The 17,141-nt window shown below is 48.0% G+C and overlaps 1 protein-coding gene across 1 annotated transcript; it reads left to right on the plus strand.

Annotated features, from left to right (window-relative positions):
- Nucleotides 1-2,179: 2,179 nt before the first annotated feature.
- Nucleotides 2,180-3,465, plus strand: LOC127788085 (uncharacterized). Its single transcript, XM_052316201.1, has 3 exons — nucleotides 2,180-2,383; nucleotides 2,608-2,791; nucleotides 2,927-3,465. Exons 1-3 carry the CDS (start codon nucleotides 2,180-2,182, stop codon nucleotides 3,463-3,465), a joined length of 927 nt encoding a protein of 308 aa, XP_052172161.1.
- Nucleotides 3,466-17,141: the final 13,676 nt, after the last annotated feature.

The following is a 17,141-nucleotide window of genomic DNA, read 5'->3' on the forward strand; positions in this document are numbered from 1 at the left end:
CCCAGGACGAACCCATCGCTGGAGCCCGCGCCTCGTCTCCGATTGTTCACTTTTGGTCAGGAAGGAACAGTGAATTGAGTTTTTAAAAACTTTTCTTAATTTTAAATAGACTTTCAATGAAACAATTTGGCCTTTTTCAAACTATGAATATAAATGATTTAAACAAATCCTTATAGAAAATAATGTGAAATAAATGTAAGATAAAGTCAATACAAGAAAACTTATCCTTTTTAATTTTTAAAAAACTTCATACTTGTTACGGGTATTCTCTACTCTACCCCTCATGGGCTAGGCTTAATTCAGTGGGCCGGCCCAATCATGAAAGGCCCAGTAGACCTCGAGTCGAGCTCATTGAAGCGAGCTCACATGCTGTTAGAGCCCAGGCTCATATGGCGAGGCCAAGCGAGCTCCCGGTAATACCTCTAACTTATCAACCTATTCGGGCGAACTCCCAACTACGTTTTGAGAGAGCTCCCAGCAACCCTTGTAGCTCATTGGCTCGGCCGATTAGCTCGCGTAACGGAGGGACATATGCCAATGAATATCGGTAGGGCAAAGGCCGCCCCAATTGGACCATTCAAGCCCATTAGACTGGCACATGCCGGTCCCATCCTGGGCCCTTTGCAACAACATTATTTCAGTCGCGTCTGGGTTTCTGCGCGTTCACCTCAGATCCCATCCTCATTAATGACAGCTCCCATCCACATTAATGAGGGTCTCATCAATACCTTGCTGCTGCATGGATGTTCCCGCCGACGTCGGCTATTCCATCCCATCATCTGCATACGTATAGTGCATGCATGAGGGCATGTCCTCCTATATATCAGCCAGCTCTTTTGAGAGACACGGTATGTTTTTCCCACTAACTAATACCTTGCATACCTACTTACTCGTTCACTGACTTGGGCATCGGAGTACCTTATAGGGACGGGCCGGCGAGTCAACAGGTCGAACCAAACATCCCATCTCCTCCCTCTCGGATCCACCACACCAGTGCGGGCCAACGAATCATCGTCGATCGATTCCGAACGTCGATATTTTGGCCCTAGAAGAAGGGCGCGCTTTGGTCAACATCAATGTCGAAAACAAGAAATACAAGAGGTTCCGAAGTAATGACCAACCGACCTGTGAACCATGCTAACCGTCTACCGAAAATTCCACAAGCTGGGGGAGTTGTGGCGTCCACTTCCATACCTCCTCCGGCTGGATCTATCCCTAGAGTCCCTGCGTGGTGTTCTCATCCGCCTGTGGCTCCTACCCCTAATGCAGAAGTGACGCAGACCTAGCAGCAACATCAAAAAACATTGGAGAACACTGTTATGCAGCTTGCTAACGCGGTTAAGACGTTAGCACAAACACAAGCCCAGACAGCACAAACGCAAGCGGGGGCTTCTTGACCTCCAGGTGGAAGGCCTCCTCTAGAGGAAATAAGAGTCGGAAGGGATACGCGGGGAGCTGGATCGATCTGCTCCTCTAACCTACACTCTGGAAGGACGGAAGAACGAAGATGCCACGATAAGGAACCGGAGGTGCACCTTGCCAAACAAAGGGCCAGTGCGAGCCCTTGTAGAAATCGTTATGAAGGCATTCATGAAGGAAGTCGCTGACTTGAGAATCCGCACCGTGGGGATTCCTCGGTCAGGATCAACAGTAGTCACACTGCCCACCGCTACTCCCCTGATCGTGAGAATAGGGGGCGACCTCCCCCACGGGATCTCCACCACTCAGATCAAGACACCGCACAGGAAAAACAGCCCCCCACCGGGTGGTCTGCGAACCAGGACCCTATAGTAGGAGAATTACTACTGAGGATCCAGTAGCTGGAGGCGAGACATGGGGTGCACAGCTAGAGGGAAGGCCACGAAGAGAGGACCCCTTTTTCCAGAGAAATCGAGCTAGAGCTTTTTCCCTGTAGATTTAAGGTCCCCATTATCCCTCAATATAATGGGGACAGCAACCCTTACGACCACCTGGACGCCTTCAATGTCTAGATGGACCTGCAAACTTCCAGCTCATTAGCAAAATTCCGAGCTTTCCCTGCAACCTTGGGAGACATACCTCGGGCGTGGCAAAGAAGGCTCCACCCCCGTAGTATTTGCAGTTGGGAGGAGTGCTAGAAGAAATTTATAACCAGTATAGGTCGCTCCGAAGGCAGCTCGCCCCAACATGCCACCTCACTATGGTGTTCCAACAGTCTGGCGAATCTTTGAAAGATTATATAGAAAGGTTCAGGTGCAAAGTGAATAATGTGGAGAGCCCCTCCGATGAAAGTATCCTGATCGCGATCTCCGTCGGGCTTCGAAAGGATGGGAAGCTTTACAAAAGCATTTACAAGTCCCCAATAAGAGACCTCGGCGAGTTTTATGAGCGAGCTGCAAAGGAGGTCCGATGGGAGGAAGCTTTCGGCTTGAAAAAACCAAGCGACTAGAAAAAGTGGGAGAACACACCGACCAAAATAAGAAAAGAGGTAATGAAGAGACCAGCAAAGGAGGTCGAGGACGGAGCCCTAACGTTCAGACTGCCAAGAAGGCAAGATATGGATAGGGAGTGGAACGACCTGCATGCCAAGGACGATATGAAAGTTATAGTGTCTTGTCTAACTCTCAGGACAGGATCTTTGCCACGGAGCGCAACAAGGAAGACTTTGGAAGGCCTAACCCTCTAAGGACTCCCGACAAATACAGAAGCAAGAGCAAATTCTGTGCCTATCACAACGAGGCAGGGCACACCACCTCCGAGTGTTGGGTGCTAAAGGACACGATTGAAGAACTAATCAGGAGGGGTCGGCTATGTGACTATATGGTGCATCCAAGAGATCAACAGTCCAAATAGCCAGCCTAACCGAGTCCTCACTGAGCTCCCGAGCCAGACCAAACACCTACGGTGAGAACCATCTTCACCATTCATGAAGGGCCTCATATTGCAGGGATTTCTAACATATCACACGAACGGTATGTTAGGGAAGCCAGTCACCTTCTTCTCGTTGGGGATGGCAGCCAGGAAGGATCCTCCAACAAAGCCAAAATGGCTTTAGATGATATCTTTTTCACCAAGAGTGATTCCAAGGACGTGCACTGGCCGCACAATGATGCCTTCGTAGTCCGAGCTAGGATTGGCAACATAGAGGTGCAAAAGATCATGGTGGACACGGGTAGCTTAATAAACGTCATGTACAGGGGATGTTTTGACCAAATGGGACTAGGGCCAGACCAGCTGATAGCCTCTCCAGAGCCGCTGTATGGATTCACTGGCAATGCAGTAATCCCGAAAGGATGTATAAAACTCTCACTAACAGTTGGGGAATCAAGCCTCCAGGCCACAGCAAAGGCAGATTTCCTTATCATTAATAGTCCTTCCATATACAACGTCGTCATGGGGGAAGAGAAAAAGATTGGTTCTTCAATCTTTTTCTCTTTTTCTATCTCCTCCTCAAATTACTATATGTCAAAAATGATAGATGTCTAAGGGGGAAGTGAATTGGAATTTCAAAAACTTTTCTTAATTTTAAAGAGACTTTAAATGAAACAATTTGGTCTTTTTCAATCTATGAATACTAATGATTTAAATAGATCAAAGTCAGAAAATAATGTGAAATAAATGTAAGATATAAAGTCAATATAAGAAAACTTATCCTTTTTAATTTTTAAAAAACCTTTGTTGAAGTATGAAAACTAATCTCAAATTTTGCTAAAAGAATATTGGCAGTGCTAAATAAAAGAAAGTAAAAAATGCAACACAGGAAATTTTATAGTGGTTCGGCCAACAAGCCTAATCCATTTATTTGACTCATCACTAAGGACTTAAACAATTTACTATAACTTTTGTAGATTCAACTACAACTTCAGTTTTTCACAGATGTTGTTGTAACCTCTCCTTTTCACAGGCTCAACAGTAACCAATATAATCGATTTTTCAAGACTCAACCGAAACTACTACATTTTAAATGATGAGGTGTAACCATTGCATTTTCAAAGGGTCAAGTATAACCTTTTGCCTTTTAAGGCTTAGGTGTAACTACAACAAGATAAGAAAATATTATAGTTTGAAACACATTGAGAAGTTTTTACAAGATTTAGAACAAACAATAAAAATAGATTCTCACAAATAAAAGAGAGATTGAAAGATTTAGAAGATGAACAGCCTTTCTCTCTTTTTCTGATTGGAGATGAAAACTTGAAATATCAATTAGGCTTGAGGAAGAAGTAGGAAGAATTGAAGAATAATAGCATTTATCTTCATCTTCATCTTCTTTTATAGTTGCTGTCAAATAAAATAAAATCTACAAGGATAACTTTCTTTTTCCATATAAAAAATTATTAGAATATTCATGGAACGCCCTGTCTTCCCAAAACGAGCATTACCTCGAGATTTTGGGAATATTTTTTTTTTCAACATCATACACACAATGTAAGTCTCTCGATATACATACCCTCATCATAATCATTTCCCGACAATCCCAATTATACCTTCTCAGCATATCAAAATTTAAAAATTAATAGTCTAAGACAGGTATTATCAATCACATCAGCGGAAGCAAGATCGAAACCTTAATGATATATAACCAACAATTCCTTTTACAATTAAATAACCAAATCGATGTTTCACATGAAAATATCAACATATTACATAATCTCTGAACATCGTAATTGTTGTTACACGATTACAACAATAAAATTTATAAAATGGGAAACCACCGATGGATGACCCTCGTATGGCTTATCTGAGCGATGGATGAGTCTCGTAGGGCATTTCTGAGCGATGGATGAGTCTCCCGGGGTAATGTGGCAGCGATGGGTGAGTCTCGTAGGGCGTTTTTGAGCGATGGATGAGTCTCCGAAGGTGTTTCCGAGCAATGGATGACCTATTAGAGAAAGAATCGGTTAGGAGCGCGGGCGAAAATCCCCGCGTGGACCCTCCGATGCTTAAGTTAAATCACCGTAGAAATTGAGTATTCGAAAGTAAGAGAGTAAATGCGAGAGCCAGAGATTGCCTACCGAATGAGAGAAAGTGACCTCCTATTTATAGCAACAAGATGGGCATCCATGTGTCGCTTGCTCCGAGTTTTGTGGCAAGAATCTCGGAGGGGCTTTGACCGAGTTTCGCGGGAATAGCCTTAGGCCGACTTTCTTGGAGGCGGTTGAGTAAGAATGGGAGGCCCGCGGAGGCGAGTGTGGATCCCTGGGTGACCCTCACTCGGGGGTATCTGTTAGCATGGAAAAAAGAGCGTGAGGGGCCGTGCACGGGCGGCCGCGTGTTGGCAGCCGGGCGCGCGGCCGCGGCCTTATGCGGGCAGCCATATGCTGCCAGCCGCGCGCGCGGCCTTGCGCGGGCAACCGCGCGCGAGCAGCCGTGCGCGCGGTTGCCTTCCCCCGAGTGGGGTCACTCGGGGGTACTGTTCCCCTGAGTGACGTCCACTCGGGGGAGGGGGCGCTCCCCCCTGGCACAGGGGCGCGGCCCCCACCAGGCAGCCGCGTGCTGCTTGGCAGCGCACGCGGCTGCCCATGGGGGCCGCGCCTGCCACCCCCGTGTGACCTCACTCGGGGGTGGTTCCCCCTGCGTGGCCTTCTTTGGCCACCCAGGGGCTGCCACGTGGCGCTCTCTTGGGGTGCCACGTGGCGCTCTCTCGGGGGGCCATGGGGCGCTTTCTTGACCCGATTTCTTCGGCACTCACTCTGCTTTTATTTATTTTATACATAACAATTGCTCCCTACTCTTTCTGTCGGGAGTACCGGGAGGAAGAGTATTTTGTTTATGCTGTAACTCCATTTTCTTGAGGCCGTTTTCATTCTGAAATGTTTTCTTTCTGCATCTATCTCCTTCATCTTCAGGTTTCTCGTGCTTTATCCTTTCTACAATGTCTCCCATGACCGCTATAAAAAGGGGAGATTTGGCCTTTCATTTCTTTATTACTCAACCACTCTTCCGTGAGAATTCTCTCAGCATTCCAGGTTTTGACACGGTATACTTCTTCATCCATGGGTCCAATTGCTGGTCGTAGCCTCTTGTAACCCTCATCCATGGGTCTTGTTATTTATCTCATCCATGCGTGAGTCTATTCGTGGTTTTCTTCATTATCTAAGCGTGACCCTCACCCATGGGTCTTGCTTTTAGTCTTATGTGACCTCATCCATGGGTCTTGCCCTTAGCCTTTCGTGACCTCACCCATAGGTTTAATTATTGACCTTAACCATGCGCGAGTCTTCTCATGAGTCCCTTTACCATCTAAGCGTGACCCTCACCCATGGGAAAACTACTAGTCTTTCGTGACCTCACCCATAGGTTTAATTATTGGCCTTAACCATGCGCGAGTCTTCTCATGGGTCTCTTTACCATCTAAGCGTGACCCTCATCCATGGGTCCTGCCCTTAGTCTTTTGTGACCCCCAGGAGTCATAACTCGCTCAAAAAATTTGCTTTTCGCAGCCGCGCCTTAGGATTTAAGCACTTAACATGGGCCGTTTTAAGAATGCTTTACCACCTCCACCTCCTGCTCCCAATGTATATATATCTTTGGGACGACGGTCTTCGGTGAAGGGGAGAGAATTAGCTGGGATACAGTCTCGCTTTCATATCCCAATTGATCATCATATTAGACTTCCTACGCCTGAGGAGACAAGTACCGCTATGGTAGGGGGACATGGCTTCGGGGTATATTTAGCTTCTTTAAGAGCAGGTCTTCGTTTCCCCTTGTCTAGCTTTGGCATGGAGTGGCTCGATTATCATTGCATTGTCCCTGCTCAACTTCATCCTAACGGTTGGGGTCAGTTAGTTGGATTCACCATCCTTTGCCATATGATCCAAGTGCCTCCTTCCGTAGAGTTGTTCGGTTGCTTCTATAGGTTGAGGAGGGTCGAACGGAGGGGCGTCTTTTTCACACTTCAAAGGATTGTGGGTTTATCTCCTCTCTTTCAAAAGCTCCAAAATAAGGTGGACTTCGAGTCCCGATGGATTGTGGTCGAGCCTCCTCCTAGCTGGAAAGCACCGCTTCGTTGGTGTTGGGATAACGAGCGGGACTTTTGGTCGGAGAAGCTTGATGACATCGGGATTTCCCGGGCTGTCTATCGCTGAGTAATTGAGAGCTTATGTGCCCTTGGCACTTGTAATCTGCCCGACCTGCTTACCTCAGAGAATATTGCTGCCGCAGGGTGGGGTGTTCGGCTTAAAGACATGCCCGGGACCTCTACTCTCGCTTTTGTGCCACCACTGGCTATGCCCGAGGACGCCTTACAAGTTGAGGAGGAAGAGGGCGGCGAGGAAGAGGACGAGGGCCCCGAGGAAGAGGGAAGATCTCTAGGGAGTATGGTCTTTCTTGGTTATTCTTCTTCTGATGGTAGACCCCCAAAATTGTAGAGATTATCCATGCAAGTGGTTGACTTTTATCTCTTGTTTTGCAGACGATATGAACATATTCAAGGAACAAACGCTCAGACGACGTGGTAGGAATTCTCAACAGGCTGGTGAGCAAGATCAACAACCTCCTCCTCAAGCGCTCCATGACTTGTCGCAGGGGCCTCCGTCTGACATTCCCGATCCTAGCCTTCTTCCTCCACCAGTTCCTAGCTCGTCTCGAAGGCGTCTAAAAGTGAAGAGGTCCGAGGTGAGTGTCTTGCCCAGCCTTTCTTGTCCGGAACCCTCGGTTCCCACTTCAGGCCTTTCCATGTCAGACCTTTCTGTCCCCGAAGTCGCCCTCGGGGAACCACATCTAACCGATGCCTCTGGCTCACGAAGGAAGGGGACCGGCAGCTCTCGCTCTTCTTTTGGCAGCGAGCTTGATAGAATCAGGGAGGAGAGTCGCCAACCTTTTGTCCCTTTTCGTAGGGAACGACGAAAGCTAAAGGCTGAGCTCCCAGACTTTAGGCCTATTCTTCCTCCCATCGCTGAACCTAGACGGAATTCCGTGCCAATTCCTAACAGCACTAGAGTGAGGGGTGACCACTTCCAGGTGCAGCCCGGGCTGATTGATTCAGACTCTATAAGGGACCCGGGGGTGGGCGCCAGGATGATGTATGCTACCGTGCTCCCTCAAGATGAGCAGAATTTTTTTGGCAATTGGCCTAGCGTTGCCAACTCTCCTGAGCAAAAGATTATTGAGGTAGGATGCCTTTATTGCGCCTATATGTTGTATTTGCCGTCTGACTTGGTTGTTGGTCTTCTAATACATTGCTTGCACCCAGGGGGTTCAGGGGTTGGTGATATCCAACGCCATCGGGAGAGCTTATCATCATCGAGCAGAACAGGAGAAAGCGGAGGCAAGAGAAAACGCGATAAAGTGGAGGGATCACGAGCGTTGCTATCAAGCCGATATCAGAAAGCTGAACCGAGAGGTAGAAGACATGCGTTCCAAGCTGGCGGAAGCTGATGGTGAATCGTCAAGCATAAAGGGGGAGATAGTGGATCTCCGGAATAGCAAAGAATCGCTGACGAGAGAGCTTTTAGGAGTTAAGGAAACTCATGAAAACCTTTTGCAAGAGCATTCTTTGAGGGTAGACGAGCTTGCTCGTCAGAAGAAGCAATATAGGTCGCTCAAGGACCGAAGGAAGGAAGAGATTTTAGCAGCACAGGAGAAGGCTGTGAGGGACTATCGCCTTTCAACGGACTGTCAAGAGAGAAAGATCAGTTATGGGGGCTGCTTTACGAAGTATGGATTCTATCTCGCACGCTCGTATCTGGAATTAAAACGCCCAGGAGAACAGTTCCCTGAATTGGTCTATACTGATGAGGTTGAGGAGTCTGATGTTCCTGACTGGCGAAGATATAATGATCCTGACCCCACTAGTCCCAGGGCTTATTTGAATGCTCGTTTGGTTGATAATCTGGAGAACTTGTCGGGGCCGTGGGAGCCGTATGCCTTCGCCTCAGAGGAAGTGGAGATGACAGATGCCCTACCCACAGCTGATGACACAGTTATTGCATCCTCGGGCCAAGGAGAAGGGGAGGCCCCATCTGCTCCGAGTAGCGGTGCTCCCAGTTCTGGCAGGAGGAAGCGGACTTAGAATAGACCCCCTTTTTTTTTTTTAAGTGTAGTAGCTTTTTCTCTGTTGAGTGAAGTATCTTTTATTTGTATGAATAAGATTCGTCTTTTTTCTTAAACAGTAGTTACAGCTTGCTGATTTTTACTATTATCTCCCATCGAAAGTCTGGTTCCGACCTTAGGGTTTTAGACTCTTCATGCCACAAGGTGGACTATGGGCGCTTCAGCCCATAGTGGTCCTTTGGCCATTCCTTTTTCCTGTTATCGAGCCAGGCCAGTTGAGTAGGCTAGCGGGATAACCTTTTGATTTCAATGTTGAGGGGGTGCTGTGGACATATTTGTCACTTCGCTAGACCGGGCCACTTGGCTTTGAGGCAGGACGGCTATTGTAGTCGTCGGGCCTATTGAGCCGTGCTTTTCTCATAGCGTATTATGCGGCAGGGCCTTTTGCATTATTATCGGGCTTAGTAAAATATCTTACTAGCGGGACATTAATTTGCTTGCTAATGCCATTTGATTTTTTCACCTCCGGGCAAGACTTGTCTTATTATTCTGCGGGGAAGCAATAAAAAAGGCTTCTTTTTTTTTTTTTTTTTTGGTGCGAGAAGGGACCCATAGCGGGTCGTTCTCTTTCCTTTGCCTTGAATAATAAAGAAAGGGAAAACACAAGCATTTTACGTGGTTCGGCAAAATGTGCCTACGTCCACGGTCCCTCTTCAGGTTCATATTATTATTGCGTTACATGTCCGAAGGGGAATATAATTTCAGGTGGTTTGTGCTCCAAGTTTTACCTATGGTTTCACCCTGGAGCGTTTGGAGGATACAGGTACTAGGACCTATCATTTCTTGAATGCGGTACGGCCCTTCCCAATTTGCTCGAAATTTTCCATCCTCTCGGTGTGCATTGGTGATGGCTGATTTCCTGAGGATCAAATCTCCCTTCTTGAGAGGTCGGCTCCTTACACGAGAGTTGTAATAGTTGGCGACCCTTTTATGATAGGCAGCGATTCGTACAGCCGCCCTGTCTCTCTGTTCCTCGATGAGATCAAGACTCTCTTTTAATGAATCAAAGTTTTTCGAACCGTCACATTTATCAAAAGCATCCAATCGGGGTGATCTGCACGAGATTTCCACAGGGATCAAAGCTTCTGTTCCATACACTAGGTTAAATGGCGTTTCACCTGTTGAGACCCGACTGGTTGTTCGGTAGGCCCACAAGACGGTAGGCAATTCATCCACCCATGCTCCCTTTGCGCCTTCTAGCCGAGTTTTCAAGCCATGTAAAATTGTTCTGTTGCTGACTTCTGCTTGTCCGTTAGCTTGGGGATATGCTACTGAAGAAATCCTTAGCTGAATGTCCAAGCCTTTGCAAAAATTTCGGAAAGAATCACAGTCAAACTGCTTTCCATGATCGGTGTTAATGACTCGTGGGATTCCAAATCAGCATACAATGTCTTTCCATACCATGGCCTCTACTTTCCTCGCACTGATGGTGGCTAGGGCTTCGGCTTCAATCCACTTGGTAAAATAATCTGTTGCCACTAAAAGGAATTTCCTTTGCCATGTAGCTTGCGGAAATGGGCCGAGAATATCCAAGCCCCATTGAGCGAATGGAATGGGCTGGAATGTGGGTTGTAGTTGCGATATCGGAGCAGAATGAATCGGGGCGTGCCTCTGACATTTATTACACTCTTTGACCTTTGCTTGAGCATCATGTTGTAATGTGGGCCAGAAAAAGCCTACTCTTAGGATTTTGGCCGCAAGGGCCCTTCCTCCCAGATGCTCACCGCATACTCCACTGTGAACCTCAGTCAAAGCATAATTGGTTTCTCGAGGGCCTAAGCATTTGAGGAGTGGCATAGTGTGCGCTCGCTTGTATAGCATCCCATCTATTATTGTGAAACGAGCTCCTCTAAACTTAATTTTCTTAGCCTCTCTTGGGTCTGCCGGTAATTCTCCCGTGGTCAAATATTTGTAGAAAGGGGTTCTCCAGTCGTTACTATTCTCAATACATGCTACTTCAGATTCTTCGATACTTGGTTGTTGAAGGACTTCCACATATACTGTTCTCCCAGTAGTTTCTTTAGTGGATGCTAATTTGGATAAAGCGTCTGCATGGCCATTAAGGGATCTGTTGATCTGTACTAGCTGGAAACTTTCGAACAACTGTGCGAGTGCCTTGACTTTCTGGAGATACTGTCCCATGGCCGGCTCTCTAGTCTCGTACTGCCCGTAGTATTGCTGAACGATCAGTTGAGAATCACTGTGGGCTATCAATTGTGCTACCTCAAGTTTTCGGGCTAACCTCAAACCAGCGATTAGTGCCTCATACTCGGCCACATTATTCGAACTTGGAAAAGCGAATCTTAGAGAGTATTCAAGGGATTCTCCTTCTGGTGGGATAAGCACTATTCCCGCTCCAATCCCTTGGGAACTGGCAGCCCCATCAACAAACAGTAACCACTCTGTTATGCTCTTTTCCTTGGCCTCCTTGGAGGGTGTACATTCGACAATAAAGTCTGCCAATGCTTGCCCTTTTATAGCCTGCCTAGGATGATATTGTATGTCATATTCACTCAACTCAATGGACCATTTGGTGAGACGACCGGAACACTCAGGCTTTTGTAAAATGCTCCGTAATGGTTGGTCTGTTAATACGCTAATGGAGTGAGCTTGGAAATATGGCCTCAACTTTCTGGAGGCGTTCAATAGGGCCAGTGCCACCTTTTCTGTGAAGGGATAACGCGTTTCCGGCCCTTGTAGAACCTTACTGACGTAGTACACTGGTCGATCCACCTGCCCTTCTTTTTTAATCAGTACTGCACTTACTGCTTTGTCACTTACACCCAAGTACAAATATAACATTTCCCCAGTTTCAGGTCGAGTCAATAAAGGGACTTCCTTCAAGTACTCTTTTAATGCCTCAAATGACTTTTGGCATTGCTCCGTCCACTCAAACTTTTTCCCTGTCCTTAACGTCTGAAGAAACGGGAGTTCCCTTTCGGCCGATTTGGAGAGGAAATGCCCAAGAGCCGCCATTCGACCTGTCAGCTGCTGCACTTCCTTAATTGATGTTGGGGGTTCCATATCCAGTATCGCTTGTATCTTTTCGGGGTTCGCCTCGATGCCCCTTTGTGTGATCATATATCCTAAGAATTTTCCAGACTGAACGCCAAATGCACATTTTGCTGGGTTTAGGCGCATTTTGTATTGCCTAAAGACTTCAAGCACTCGTGCCAGCTTTTTAACATGCGATTCCTTCTCCCGACTTTTCACGATCATATCATCGACATATGCTTCCATTGTATCACCCAATAATTCCTTAAAAACTTTATTCACCATGCGTTGATAAGTGGCCCCCGCGTTCTTGAGCCCGAATGGCATAACTCGGTAACAATATGTCCCTTTTTCTGTAATGAATGATGTTTTCTCCTGATCTGGAGGATACATCATTATCTGATGATACCCTGAGAAAGCATCTAAGAAGCTCATTAGATGATACCCAGATGTTTCATCCACCAGACGATCAATCCGAGGTAATGGGTAGGAATCTTTAGGACATGCCTTGTTGAGGCCAGTGAAGTCTATACACACGCGCCATTTTCCGTTGGGTTTTTTAATCATAACCACATTGGCCAACCACTCTGGATATAACACCTCTCGAATGAAACCTGCCTTTAGTAGCTTATCAATTTCTTCTTCTAACGCCGGTAGCCTATCAGGGGCGATATTCCTTTTTTTTTGTCGAATAGGCTTGAATTGAGGATCCACGTTCAAATGGTGACATATCACGTCGGGACTAATCCCTGGCATATCCCTTGGTGTCCAAGCAAAGACATCCAAATTTTCTCTAAGGCACCCCATGATTTCATCTTTTACTGGTTTCGGAAGCTTCATGCCTACATACACTAACTTCTCGGGATCTGTGTCACTTAATCGCACTGCTTCTAACTCTTCCACTGGTTGGGGCTTGCGAGCAGTCTCTTCTTCCAGGGATTTGTGTATGGCTTTCTCAGCGATAGATAAAGTCTCTTCTGCCTTTTTTCCTTTTGTGGACGATACATAACAGGATCTAGCCTTCCTCTGATCTCCACGAACTTGCCCTACTCCTGAGAGCGTGGGGAATTTCATTAATAAGTAGCAAGAGGACACTACAGCCCTCATATCATTGAGGAGCGGTCGGCCTAAAATCATGTTGTATGCTGCAGAAGGGGCTTTGACCACCATGAAATTCGCCTGTCGAGTCACACTTTGTGGGTCGGCGCCTAATGTGACAGGTAGTTGAACAGATCCTGCTACTGAGACAGGTTCTCCAGTGAAGCTGTACAGGGGAGAGGACACTTTTCTCAACCGGTCTTGGGATATGTTCATTTGTTCGAAACAATTCCAATAGATTAGATTAACAGAGCTGCCGCTATCCACCAAAATTCTACTGATGGGGTGTTTGGCGATAACTGCAGAAATTACCATTGGATCATCATGTGGAAGTATTATATCACCTCTATCAACAGGGGTGAACGTGATTGGCTCCTCGTCCTCTCTCACCTCCATCACAGAGTTGACTTGGTAGGCCTGACGGGCATAGGCCTTTCGAGAAGAAGAAGTATTCCCAGCTAAGGTCTCGCCCCCAGAGATAACATGAATAGCTTGATGAGTCGGCTCATTGTCAGGGGGGGCAACCATTCTGTCATCCCTTATCCCTTCATTCTGCCGTAAATTTTGTCTATCTTGACCTTCGGGCCTTTCTTCCCTTCTTTGACAGTCTCTGTCATTTCTACCTTCAGTCCTTACGTATCTTTGCAAGTGCCCTTCACGAATGAGTGCTTCTATCTGATTTTTTAGCTCCCTACACTGATCGGTAGAGTGTCCCCGAGTTCGGTGATACCTGCAGTACTCTTCTTGATTTCTCCCCATGGGGCGATCTGCCTTTTTCGGAAGCTGGAGGAGACCAGACCCCTCTACTGTCGCCAATATAGCTGATCGGGGTTGATTGAGCCTAGTGTAATGATGAAATTGTGGCCCCACGGTATCCGACCTCCTGGTCCGTTCTTTTCGCTGGTTTGATCCTTCTTCAATATCTCGTTCTTTCCTCTTTCTTTCTCCGTCTTCACTTCCCCCTATCATTCTCATCATTTCGGCATGGAGTATGTACCTGTTAGCCCGGACGAACAGGTCTGCCAAAGATTTCGGAGGGTCTAGGGATAATGATTCTTGCAAAGGGGTTAGTCGTGTCCCTTGGAACATGGCAGACACCGCCATTTCAATCGGTAAATTACAGATCTCAAGTGTGGCATTTCGAAATCTGTCCACGTAGTGCCGTAGGGTCTCTTTATTCCCTTGTCGAATGCTAAGCAGATATGTCGCATCCTTCTTTCTCTGACTGTTAATAATGAATGCTTTGATAAATTCTGTTTTTAGCTGCCCGAATGAAGAGATAGATGCCTCGGGTAAGCCGTTAAACCAGGCTCGAGCATGCCCAGTTAGGGTTAAAGGAAATGCCCTGCACATTATCTCGTCGTCCCATCCATGAAGCATCATTAAAGATTCATAATTTTGCACGTGATCGTACGGGTCGTCCTTTCCTGAATAAGGATTTATTTGAGGCATCTTGAACTTCCTCGGCAAAGGTTTCTCCATTACCTCGGCCACGAATGGTAACTTTCCTCTGGATTGTTCCTCAGAGGTAGGTAATAACTTATTCTGTTGTAGGACCCGCTCAATCATCTTTTTCATATCGGCGGCCTCTCGTGCACTAAATGCAGTAGGGTTATCCTCAGGCCCATCATTTTGCTTGGTTATGGGTTTTGCCTCCCGGCCTCTTTCCATCGGAGTGCTGGCTACTGTTTCCGAATATCTTCCTCGTTGTGGGCTTCGTCTTTCTGTCTTTCGACGGTCAGTTCCTCCTTGATTTCCTCGAAGAGGAGATGTTTGGCTGTGATCTTCCCTTAAAGGAGACCTTGGTTGATTGTTTCGAGTTTGGACAGGTTGGACGTGGGTTTCAGGGCTTGCGTCTCGATAGGAGTCGTTCCCTGGTACCTCTTGACGAGCCCTGTGAGATGGAACTATCCCCGGGATGAACTTTCTCAATGCAGCTGGGATTGTCCCGTGGGGGACCAGACTTTGCAAAATACCAGCCATTTCCCTCAGAGCTTGTATTCCTTCAGCGTGTTGCTGTCGTAGGGCTTCGTACTCAGCCCAAGGCACGACGGATGGGATCTGCATACCTGAGTAAGGTCCCGAGTGAATATGTGGGGCGGTAAGAGGAGGCACCTAAAGTTGGGCCCCCAGTGGGTGAGAGGGCTCTGGAAGGGGCGGCCGCTGGTGTGTGAGGGATGGGTGACCCTCACGAGGGGATTGATGGGTGAGGGACGGTTGGCCGCCATGAGTGAGGGGAGGCTGTCCCTCATGGGAGAGGGGCGGATGGCCCTCATGGACGAGGGGTAACGGGCCATCGCGAGTAGACTGATGCTGATCTTCCGCTCGAGGGAGGGTTTCTCATCGAGGCGATTGGGCCCCACGGGAGAGGGTCTGGCGATTGCTTCGAGTTTGAGCCATGATGAGAGAAGAGTGTTGCAGCTTTTTGTTTGCGTTTCCCACAGACGGCGCCAATTGTTGTTACACGATTACAACAATAAAATTTATAAAATGGGAAACCACCGATGGATGACCCTCGTATGGCTTATCTGAGCGATGGATGAGTCTCGTAGGGCGTTTCTGAGCGATGGGTGAGTCTCGTAGGGCATTTCTGAGCAATGGATGAGTCTCCGGAGGTGTTTCCGAGCAATGGATGACCTATTAGAGAAAGAATCGGTTAGGAGCACGGGCGAAAATCCCCGCGCGGACCCTCCGATGCTTAAGTTAGATCACCGTAGAAATTGAGTATTCGAAAGTAAGAGAGTAAATGCGAGAGCCAGAGATTGCCTACCAAATGAGAGAAAGTGACCTCCTATTTATAGCAACAAGATGGGCATCCATGTGTCGCTTGCTCTGAGTTTTGTGGCAAGAATCTCGGAGGGGCTTTGACCGAGTTTCGCGGGAATAGCCTTAGGCCGACTTTCTTGGAGGCGGTTGAGTAAGAATGGGAGGCCCGCGGAGGCGAGTGTGGATCCCTGGGTGACCCTCACTCGGGGGTATCTGTTAGCATGGAAAAAAGAGCGTGAGGGGCCGTGCACGGGCGGCCGCGTGTTGGCAGCCGGGCGCGCGGCCGCGGCCTTACGCGGGCAGCCATATGCTGCCAGCCGCGCGTGCGGCTAGCTGCGCGCGAGGCCTTGCGCGCGTGGCTGCGCGGGAACAGCCGCGCGCGCGGCCTTGCGCGTGCGGCCTTGCGGGGGCAACCGCGCGCGAGGCCTTGCGCGCGTGGCTGCGCGCGAACAGCCGCGCGCGCGGCCTTGCGCGGGCAACCGCGCGCGAGCAGCCGTGCGCGCGGTTGCCTTCCCCCGAGTGGGGTCACTCGGGGGTACTGTTCCCCTGAGTGACGTCCACTCAGGGGAGGGGGCGCTCCCCCCTGGCACAGGGGCGCGGCCCCCACCAGGCAGCCGCGTGCTACCTGGCAGCGCACGCGGCTGCCCATGGGGGCCGCGCCTGCCACCCCCCGTGTGACCTCACTCGGGGGTGGTTCCCCCTGCGTGGCCTTCTTTGGCCACCCAGGGGCTGCCACGTGGCGCTCTCTCGGGGGGCCATGGGGCGCTTTCTTGACCCGATTTCTTCGGCACTCACTCTGCTTTTATTTATTTTATACATAACAGTAATCATAGACAAAGACCTACGAAAACTAAACATAACAGCTACATCTCCACGATATCATTTCCCTTGGTGCCACTGCTTTCACCTGGAACGTTTGAATATTCCAAGGATATAGTTCAAATTAGATGTTGAATCATCTAAGTGAGAGTTCAAAAATATTTTCATGAAGATATGCAAAATCATATATAAAATTGACAAATCTTGACATGCCCCAGCCTAAGAGAATCCCACATAGCACTTAGCCCTAATGGGGGAAAATGCAATCTCTCTAAAGGCGACACGACCACATCGACCTATTAGTAAACACAATTCTGCTTAAGAGAGACAACCTCGACATATGAACCCGGGAATCACCCCATTATCATTGTTAGGCATTACGCTCCCATTCAAAAGCATTCCAAAACCCAACGTAACCCTAGCCCCAAGAG

Source organism: Diospyros lotus, chromosome 13, assembly GCF_014633365.1.
Source record: "Diospyros lotus cultivar Yz01 chromosome 13, ASM1463336v1, whole genome shotgun sequence".
NCBI lineage: Eukaryota > Viridiplantae > Streptophyta > Magnoliopsida > Ericales > Ebenaceae > Diospyros > Diospyros lotus.

Coding starts and splice junctions, on each gene's coding strand:
- LOC127788085 (XM_052316201.1), top strand. CDS start 2,180: ATGGTGTTCCAACAGTCTGGCGAATCTTTGAAAGATTATATAGAAAGG. Junction 2,384..2,607: donor ATGAGCGAGCTGCAAAGGAG/GTCCGATGGGAG, acceptor TCTAACTCTCAG/GACAGGATCTTTGCCACGGA. Junction 2,792..2,926: donor AATCAGGAGGGGTCGGCTAT/GTGACTATATGG, acceptor CTCATATTGCAG/GGATTTCTAACATATCACAC.